This window comes from Lactuca saligna, chromosome 6, assembly GCF_052625555.1.
Source record: "Lactuca saligna cultivar CGN05327 chromosome 6, ASM5262555v1, whole genome shotgun sequence".
Lineage (NCBI taxonomy): Eukaryota > Viridiplantae > Streptophyta > Magnoliopsida > Asterales > Asteraceae > Lactuca > Lactuca saligna.
This window is the reverse complement of record NC_136422.1, coordinates 52,403,557-52,414,068: the sequence shown is the minus strand read 5'-3', so window position 1 is coordinate 52,414,068 and position 10,512 is coordinate 52,403,557. Positions and strand designations below refer to the sequence as shown.

Sequence of the window (10,512 nt, the reverse complement as noted above, 5' to 3'; positions counted from 1 at the left end):
TATACATAAAATGATAGTTATTGTGTCAAAGTTTTAAAAAAATATAAAGAACACTCAAATACGAGTTATAACAAAGAAGTTATGACCGATTAAAGATCTGTGTCAAAACCGAGAAAACACTGTTAAGCATAAAATGTGAAATTCCAATAAAATACTTTTTAGCCTTAGGTATCTAAATGAAAGTAGTAGATATCATTAAACCCTAAACATACATAATAAGAATGTCCAAAACTGACTTCGTATGAGGAAGTTATGATTTTCCGAAGTTTCGACATAGTGGTATGCAGTCCAAAGTTCGAATACAAGATCGAGTGGTTTCTAGCCGAAACAATCTAAACAAGAATCATAGATCTCGTCGATAGTAGTCCAACGGTAAACAGACAGACGAAAATGGACGTCAGATGAAGGAGTTGTGAATTCCTAACAGAGTTTTCCTGTCCTAGCCTACTAAAAATAATATAAAAAAAATTTTAAGCAAAATTAGCCGACGGAGTCTAAACAAGAGTTATAAAGCATAATTTCACCTTCACGTGGATATAAAGAACGTCAAAAACGGAGCTCGTATGCGAATGATATGAATTTATGAAGTTTGAGACACGCACATCGAGGGGTGAATGCCCCGCATTCAATTGGGGAACGACCCGCGTTCGGAGCCTAGAGCATGTCCCGTCGCATGTCAAGTCCAAAGTTCGTAAGCCATGATGCATGGCGGGAGGCGTTGCGTTCTTCCAAGGAACGCACACGTTTCTTCAAGGAATACGCTGCTTTCGGAGGCCAGTCTTACCCTATAAATAGAATGCGAGGCCAACCGAAGTTGTTTGCTAATTTCTTTCCTTTCACCCCCTTAAACTTTCTTTTTCTTGGTAATTTATACCCTCGAAGCCCTGGTATCATCCCGACACCCAAAGCAAGTCCTGAAGCCCCGAAGATCCCGAGAAAAGTCTTGTTTCCTTCAAATCATCAAACTTACTAGCTGAGTTCATACCCCTATATTTTCACATTTTTACTATATTTTAGGGGGGGGGGGGGGGGGTACAAGTGAAACGCAAGAAAAACTTATGTTAAAATGCAAATCGTTACATATAGTTTCAAATGCTTTATCTATATTTTGTGTATAAATGTTAAATACGTAAAATAACGTTATTACAAATGTTATACTTTACATGCAAAGTTGGTAGCACACTAAGGTTTATCATTCAAATGAAACACACTTTTGAAATACTATAATAGGTATAGTTTACGAGATATTCATGATATTTTACACTCTGTCAACACTATAGAAAGGAAACACTTACATTTACAAGAAAAATGGACTTTTCATACGTATATCTATTTGATACAAAATTTTGTGAGACATTTATCTTCTGTAGGGAGAGCGTGATACTTGTGTATAGATCTATACATGATTGACAATCTCACACCTAAATTCTTAGCTACAGTTGGACTGGCAGGTCTGTAGTGACAAACGTCATATCATTCCAACGCTTGAAGAATGTTGTGACACACAGTCTGGGTCAATAGTACGGTTATAAAACTCCCATGAAGTATTAAAACATTTGATTTACGGGGATACCAAGCGCCTTAGTGATTATATATACATATATAAATCTACTTACACTATTTTTGGTATGGAAAATACTTATGCATTCTGGTTTTTGGAACTTTTAAAAACTACCATTCATTTATAGAAAATATTGGATTTTCTAGAAACAAACTCGGTTACTTTATACAAAAAGACATATAGTTCTTATACAAAAACACTTATGAACTCACCAACTTAATTGTTGATGCTTTTTCTAAACTACTTGTATTTCTCAGGGATTCAGTAATACACGTAAACCACAACTTTGGGGGAAGGAACGTTAAGGCGTCAAATTTCAAACTTAATATATCATCATAATGTAATTTCTTTTGAAACATGTATTACAATCAACAATGTAACTTTTTAAATTACATTTATGATGGTTGTGTTTGCATTCTTTACTATTTACTCAACTGTTATGATACTACATGAAGTCATCTACCCTCGAACAATTATGTTGTTCTGGTTTGGGGGTGTGACAGTAATGCTATTGTAGAAGCTCCCACTTGAGAAAACATCCATTCTTGCAAAAGATTTAAAAACTTCATTAAAACAATATTTCATAAATATGAATCACCTTTCAGAAAAGGTTGCATCGGGTCTAACAACTCCAAGGGAAGCTGCCAACAACATCACCTTTTGCAACAGATTGTTGAAAAGGTTGCCTTTGTCCCTACACACCTTAAAACCTCAAAAATTGTCTTCTTGTCTTCAAAAAATGGCTCCAACTTCATTTCCTATTACATTCATACAATAAATTATATCTAACAACTAATATATTATTTACAAAAATAAACCAAGAAAAATAATCTATTTATTATTACATACCAGATGAATACATAAATTTTTACAACCATTTTTATAACAAAAAAAAAAAAAAAAAAAAAACAACAACACAATAAACACAATGGTCTTTGGGTAGTTTATTCACATAATACAACTTTAAATGACATAATATGCATGAAACTTTAGTCACATAAAAACAACAATCAAAAAAAATTGTCAAAGAAAATATGTATGAACTTGTTTTTATACAAAACGAAGTTATCCATATTCTCTAAAAACTAAGATTTCCAAAAATTAAAAAAAAATATAACCGAAACTTACAAGGTGGCTCTAATACCAATTGTTGAGTTTTATTCAAAAATAATTTCAAAAACATAAGATTTAGGCAACGAAAGACTTATAAACTTTGAATAACATAAACAAGTTAACACCTACCAATGATCATCTTGCAAGTTGTAGTAAGATTTAAACATCAACCAAAGAACAGACAAAGAAATAACAACCTTTGTAGTTCTTTGGGTCCGCTTGGGAGGCTAGGAAGTTGATGAAGAATGATGAAATTTAGAGACCCCAACAATGATTCAACTTGATGTAGAATACTAGTTCTTTTGTATAAAACTCTTAAGACTCTTAAGCTTATGTTCTTATAAAAATAAAAACATAAAGAGAGCATAAAACAAGAGTTTGATCTTCAAATCTTCAACAAAAACTAGAGAGAAACACACACATACACATACAAGTTACAATTTTTTCATGGTTGGAGAAAGATGAATGAAAGCCTCACTTCATAAAGCTAATATTTGGACCATAATTCCTTAACATATTAAAAACCCATGAACCTAAAGCCTATGTGTTCCCCATGCTTATGTGTTCCCCATGCTTTAAGCCATACCCTTCTTTTTGAATAAACTAGTCAAAGACCATGCCATCCTTTTTTATTCCCATACGTGCAAAATTAAGAAGGCAAAAGAGGACAAAACTTTTATATTTTATAAACCAAGTTTATAAAATATAAAATTTATTTTTTTGGTAAAAGACAAAATTATTCATTTAGTTCAAAATGTTGTGCATGACTTATTAGTTCATATCATATTAATTATGTAATGTTACTTGCTAATAAAAATTAATATTTCTATGAAATAAATAATTTCTAATTAATAATCAATTATATCAGTTTGTTTTTAGTGTGACCCATTAGTATCATATGTTAATTAACAATATCACTTTAACATTATCCTTGAGCATACTAGATCTTTGACACTATTGATAGATCCTAGTAGCACATCCTCAACGAAAGTATCACGTCATAAAGTTATCTATCCAAAGGTGACCGTTAAGGCATCTAAGAGAATAAATTCTTGAACTATCCATGTCTTCATATTTAGCCCATTTGTAAGCAAGTGACATTTTCTTCATGAAAATGTTTTTTTTTTCTTTTTTCATTTCCTTACAATGATATTGACGAGAAAACAAACTAATGAATCTAACATTAATTTCTAGGATGAGTTAAATATATTTATCTGGACTCGTTTGAAGATGGTTGAAAGTGTGTGTGTGTGTGTGCGTGTGTGTGTGTGTATATATATATATATATATATATATATATATATATATATGGAAAAAGTGAATATACCCTTAAGGGTATATAAGCTTAGGTACCCAAACACACCATAATACGATGTTTTATTTGATATATTCATTATAATGTTATTAAACTGCAACCCCTAACTTGGTTTATTTTCAAATTTTCTGAAATTTTATTATTATCTTCCTCTTACATCACGTCTTTGCTGACCACATACTAGGTTATATATATTGTAGTTGAATATAAAGATTATGTAAGAGTAAGATAAATGTGTAATTTATAAAAATCATGAAAGTAAATCAAGTTAGAAGTTAAATTATAAGAACATTAGACAATTAGAATGTATTATATGATACAAAATGAGGTGGTATGATGAATTTGGGTACCTAAGCTTATATATCCTTAAGGATATATTCACTTTTCCACATATATATATATATATATATATATATATATATATATATATATATATATATATATATATATATATATATCAATGATACCTTGGTTTATTAAAAAAACAAAAATGATACCACAACATATTTAGGTGAATTTTCACTACTTTATCTTAATCATATCAGGGATGATATTCGTTATTACATCTTTCCAAAACTAAAACATTAAATGTAGTAAATATGTGTGAAACATACCTAAAATTACATAATCATATAGTTTCTGATTTTATATTTTCTACTAAAATTACATAACTATTGAATGTAATCTTACTTTATATTGGAAAGTTTTTATATTTAGTTTCTCTTTATTGCATTTAGTTATTCCTTAAAAAAAATCAGATAAACAAATAAATTAATTAGTACTTAAATCAAAATTTTAGTTCATATATATATATATATATATATATATATATATATATATATATATATATATATATATATACACTAGCCGTTACCCGCGCACAGCGGCGGGGACAAATAGCTTCTTTCAACGATAGTTTTTAAAGAAAAATGTTATGTTCCAAAAGAAAGTTCATGTCGTGGGTGAGAGGAAGGGCAGTAGTCGTGATAGTGGTTGGTTGAAGGCGGAAGGAGGCCGAGCGGATGTAGTGGTGGTGGTTATACTATCTTGGTTACTGGTTATGGTTCTTCGAGAGAATGTGCGTATATTTCTTACTTTGAAGGGATTACGAAGATAGATATTATGAGATGGCTTGTTACCAATGTGAGAGAAGAGATCCTCTATAAATTGTTGATATTGACCGCTTCAAATGACTGAAGTGTTGAGATTGACGGGTTCAATTTGCAAATGAATTCTTCTATTAATTTGGTACAAGATTTTTAGGGGATAAAAGATAGGGTTAAAGTTTTATATTATTATATTATAAATGGGTTGTACTTCAAGCTTAATAGTTTGGACGTCTTAAAAAAATAATATTATTATATTCAATCTATTTATAGAAATAGTTAGATTTCTTTTATAAGTAGTATATATATATATATATATATATATATATATATATATATATATATATATATATATATATATATATATATATATATAATTACTAAAGGGCATGTGAGATAGCATTATAGTCTATTGGTAAGGCGCCCCTTGTCCAATTGTTTGAAGGCTTAAGTCTTGCTTGGTACAAAAATAAATATTATTAATAAAAATCTAAAAACAAGTGTGTTACAAATTTATATCAAAATCGAAGATTAATTGAAATAGACATGTCTAAGGGTAGATTCCTGATATCAAAACAACAATATGGATGGAATAATAGTGGATGACTAGAATTTGTAGCCATAGGTTAGCCAACTATTAGACATGTCTTAAAGAGGTAGAAATTCTTATATAGAATTTTAAATTTCCTTGTGAGGAAATGAGAAAAAGGAATATGTATGAAATATTTGAACATTCATGATAGAAGGTACATGTAATATTGATTAGTATGATAAGAAATATGCAAGGATATTGGAGTGATCTATCTCTTAAGAGGTTTTATCTATATTTTTTAGTTAGTTATGTAAAAGGAATGGTCAAGAATACGCGTAATATATATATATATATATATATATATATATATATATATATATATATATATATATATATATATATATATATATATATATATATATATATATATATATATATATATATATATATACACACACAACGAAAGAAGAAGCGTCAAAGGAACTTCATTATTTTAAGAAGTAATTATTTAGATGTATGTGTAAGATGTTGATCACCTTGGATTTAGTTTAGATACACATAAAAAAAGGGCAATCATATAACATATATGGTAACATGTACCAATAAGAGGACATTACCTCGAAATGGGCATGACTTTCTTAAAACCAGTTCGTAGAGGTATGTATTTTATGGAAGAGTACTACTTGGAGATTAGGTAACTTCACTAGGTTATGAGTGTGTATGTTGTTAATTACTTATCTTTAAGATTACATGTCGAGAGTAGTAGTGTTACAAATAGAAACTACTCATTGATAGTGTTAGTAACTTGGTTAAGTTGTCTTATAATCCTCGACTAGGTATGATCATTAATATGAGATGATATCCGTTAGTAAATGTTTCCAAAACTAAACATTAAAAATAGTAACTACACGTGAAACATATCTTACATGGATACTTGTGGTGTTAAAGATGGTAAACGTTCAACGATGGATCTACTTTGGTCATTATTGTCAAGTTATTGACCTTCTTCCTTCTACGCACCATGTGATGCATGTTATTATGAGTTTTCATTTGTAGTATCTATAATAAAATATGTATGTCAAATATTGTATTCACTATGGTACTATATTATGTGAAGTTGAATGGGCGGGGGAAACCGGGAAACAATATTATTTCCAATGTTTTAAAATCCGGGTCGACCCGACCGATTAAACCGGTTGGACCGTGACCCGGGATAGAAGACGTGTCAATTGAGACTGGATTTTTGTAAAAATACGGACTAGATTGAACCGGCCGGGTTTACCATAAACCGCGGTTGAACGAGATATTTTGAACCAGTAAAAACCGGATTGGCCCGTTTATTAGGGCTTGCATAATTAATTGAGTATCGCAGTATAGCTCTAGGCCACAAAAGAAATTCAGTTCTTCTCTGGGAAATGAAACAGCGAGTCGCAAATTGCAGTGACCTCAGCAGCGAGAGACAGCTACTTCCGTTATTCTCCGGCGACTTCCATTCTTCTCCAAGTGAGTTTCCGATTTCCTTTTTTTTTTGCTGCTACATCGACTGGTGTTCGTGTTGGGCGTTGGTTGTTCCTTCTCCACCTAAACCCAATGCAGTGACCTCAAAAGCGACTTCCGTTCTTTTGACTAGCTGTAGCGACTGCAATGCAGTGACCTCAACAGCGACTTCCTTTTTTTTTTTTTTTTTTTTGATTAGCTGTAGAGACTTCCGTTCTTTTGATTAGCTGTTATGAAATTAGTTTTCTTTTGGCTGTGAAATCAGTTGATAGATTTGTTTTATTTTCTTCTCCAATTTTCTTTTCTTCTCTAATTGACTTTGAAATCAGGTTATTTTCTTCTATGGCTTCTGATTAGCTTTTCTTTTGAAACAAGTGATAGATTTGGTTAGTTTATTTATTGTTAATTATAAATTACAACTCATTTATTGTTAATTATCAATTACACGTGATAGATTTGGTTAGTTTATTTATTGTTAATTATCAATTACAGGTGAAATCAATTAGAGTTCATATATTGTTAATTATCATTGTTTCAAGGTTTTGTGACAAATTTGGTTAGTTTACAGTTCATTTATTGTTAATTGGTCATTGTTTCAAGGTTTTGATTGTGTAGATTATGTAATTAGGATCCAATTGACATATGTTTAGTGATTATAAAATTACTTTTCAATGTAGTTAGATATGGAATCAAGGGAAGAACAACCATTGCAAGCACAATCTCAAGCTCAATCCCATTCTTCGGTTCAATCAAATGTACGAACAAAGACGGAAATAGCATGGGAACATGTTACTCAAGTCGTTGATGAGAAGGGGAAAAAGGCATGGATATGTAACTTTTGTCAAAAAGTTATAGTTGGTGGTGGAATAAACAGGGTTAAGAAACATCTTGCTGGTGTTAAAGGTGAGGTAGTAGCATGCCCAAAAGTTAGTCCAGAAGTGCGTTTACAATGCAAGGAAAGTTGAAAGAGACTGCCCAAAAAGAAAAAGAAAAACGTACCACTAGTGTTACTATCTTGGATGACGATGAAGAGATGGAGGAAATAGAAATGTCAACTATGAAAAAGGGTGAAAGGAATTCTACTTCAAACTTGCATCCATTTTTTACGGAATGTATAAATGATCCTTCCTAACCCACTATCAAATCTGCAATGCAAAGTAAGGCAAAAATACATGATGTGGATTTAGCTATTGCTATGTGGTTTTATGATGGATGCATACCTATGAATGCTTGCAAATCTCCTTTTTTTCAACTTATGGTAGATAAAATAGCAAGTATTGGTTATGGGTACAAAGCACCTAATTATCATGCTCTAAGGGTTAATTTATTGACAGATGCAAAAAAGTCAGTTTCATTGATAATTGATTCGTTAAGAAGTCAATGGGTTGATATAGGTTGCACAATTATGAGTGATGGTGGAGGGATGTTTCACAACGACATTTGATTAATTTCTTGGTTTATTGTCCGAAAGGGATATCATTTCTTAAATCTATTGATGCATCTGATATAGAGAGCAATGCTACGAATTTGTGTAATTTGTTTGCTGAGATTGTTGAAATGGTAGGAGAAAAAAATGTGGTTCAAATGGTAACTGATAATGATGCTAATTACAAGCTTGCTGGTACTAAGTTATGTGAAAGATATCCTTCTATTACTTGGTCTCCATGTGCAGTTCATTGTCTTAATCTTGTATTAAAGGATCTTTCTGAATTGGATAATGTGAAAAGTTTGGTCAATCTTGCATCGAGGGTTACTATTTTTGTTTATAATCATAAGTGGCCCTTGAATTGGTTAAGAAAAAGACCTGGTTGGAAAGAAATTATCCATCCATGTGCTACTCGGTTTGGTACCGTGTTCATAGCATTGCAAAGTTTGTATGACCATAAAGAAGATTTACAAGCAATGGTTATATCTAATGAGTTTAAAAATATGTTGAAAGTGGGAAATGCAGTTGAATGTAAACAGATTGTCATGAATGGAATATTTTGTAAGAATTGTTTGATTACAGTGAAAGTAATGACTCATTTGTTAAAGCTTTTGCGGTTGTGTGATTCGGATGAAAAACCTGCAATTGGTTATGTTTACGAGGGAATGCGTCAGGCAAGAAGAGGGATTAAGGAATTGTTTAAGAAGAAGAAGGAATTATATAGGCCTTACACTAACATAATTGATAGTCATTGGGATAGGATGTTAAGAAAAAGTATTTATTTTGCAGCTTATTGGTTGAATCCTGTTTTTCAGTATGATCATGCAAACCTTTGTAAGAAGAATGAGGTGTTTCAAGGCGTTCTTGAAATGGTTGAGAAGACTTTTAAAGGTGATGGCGTGTTAAATATTACATTGAATTTAAGGAGGTTTCGTGATGCTGAAGGTACCTTTGGTAGATCTAGTGTCGTTGCTTCTCGTAATCTTACTCGTCCAGGTATGATTTAAATTTAATGTGTCATTATTAGATATAAAATATTGTATTTTCTAATATATATATATATATATATATATATATATATATATATATATATATATATATATATATATATATATATATATATATATTTCTAACTATATCTTTTGTAGATGAGTGGTGGAAGTTATTTGGCGGAGATATTCCGGGTTTGCAAAAGTTTGCTATTAGAATATTAAGTCAAATGGCATCTTCTTCCGGTTGCAAACGTAACTGGAGTGTATTTGAAAGGATTCACACGAAACGGAGGAATAGATTGGAACATCAAATGCTAAATGATCTTGTATTTGTTCATTACAACTTGCGTTTACAAAATAAGTATGGTATCTTGCTAAGATATACTATGCTATAAAATGACCAAGCTATATTTGAGATTTTTTTTTGAATGTTTTTGTAGATTGAAGGTTGATATGAGGTCTTACGATCCTGTTGACTATGAAAATATTGATAAGACGAGATTTTGGGTGGTTGAAGAAGAGCGGGAAGGAGAACTTAATGATGATGATTTGGAAAATATGCTTGATGAGCAAGAGCATGAACCAGCTGCTGAATCACAAGGTGACCATGTTGATCATGAAGTTGATAGTGAATTTCAGTTACTAAGTGACCGCGAGATCGATGCTTATAATACTCCAATTTCTCAAGATCCATGATTTGGTTTGGTCGTAACGTGTTTGGATTTGTCTAAAACTATGTTTTCTTTTGTTATTTATACTTTATGTGGTTGTTTGTTGTGTTAAGATTGATTTATAACATGTTATTAATACTCTATGTGGTTGTTTGTTGTGTTAAGATTGTTTGTTGTGTTTAGATTAAACTTTGTTGACATCAAATTATTGGTATTATATGTCTATGTAGTATGCAGGAAAGCAAAAATATATAAAAATAAAAAAATGCCATAAACCGGGTTGACCCGGTGATTGAACC

At 31.1% G+C, this 10,512-nt stretch overlaps 1 protein-coding gene across 1 annotated transcript; it reads left to right on the top strand.

Moving 5' to 3' along the window:
• The first annotated feature begins 7,807 nt into the window (after nt 1–7,807).
• Nucleotides 7,808–10,238, top strand: LOC145002571 (uncharacterized). The gene is made up of 5 exons (XM_078961815.1): nt 7,808–8,027; nt 8,387–8,518; nt 8,635–9,546; nt 9,699–9,903; nt 9,983–10,238. The coding sequence occupies exons 1-5, from the start codon at nt 7,808–7,810 to the stop codon at nt 10,236–10,238; spliced, it is 1,725 nt and encodes a 574-aa protein (XP_078817941.1).
• The last annotated feature ends 274 nt before the right edge of the window (nt 10,239–10,512 follow it).

Excerpts from the sequence above, each read along its gene's own strand:
- LOC145002571 (XM_078961815.1), top strand. The coding sequence starts at position 7,808 with ATGGAATCAAGGGAAGAACAACCATTGCAAGCACAATCTCAAGCTCAA. Across the intron at positions 8,519-8,634 it reads AAGTCAATGGGTTGATATAG|AGAGCAATGCTACGAATTTG; the intron begins GTTGCACAATTA and ends CATCTGATATAG. Across the intron at positions 9,547-9,698 it reads TCGTAATCTTACTCGTCCAG|ATGAGTGGTGGAAGTTATTT; the intron begins GTATGATTTAAA and ends TATCTTTTGTAG.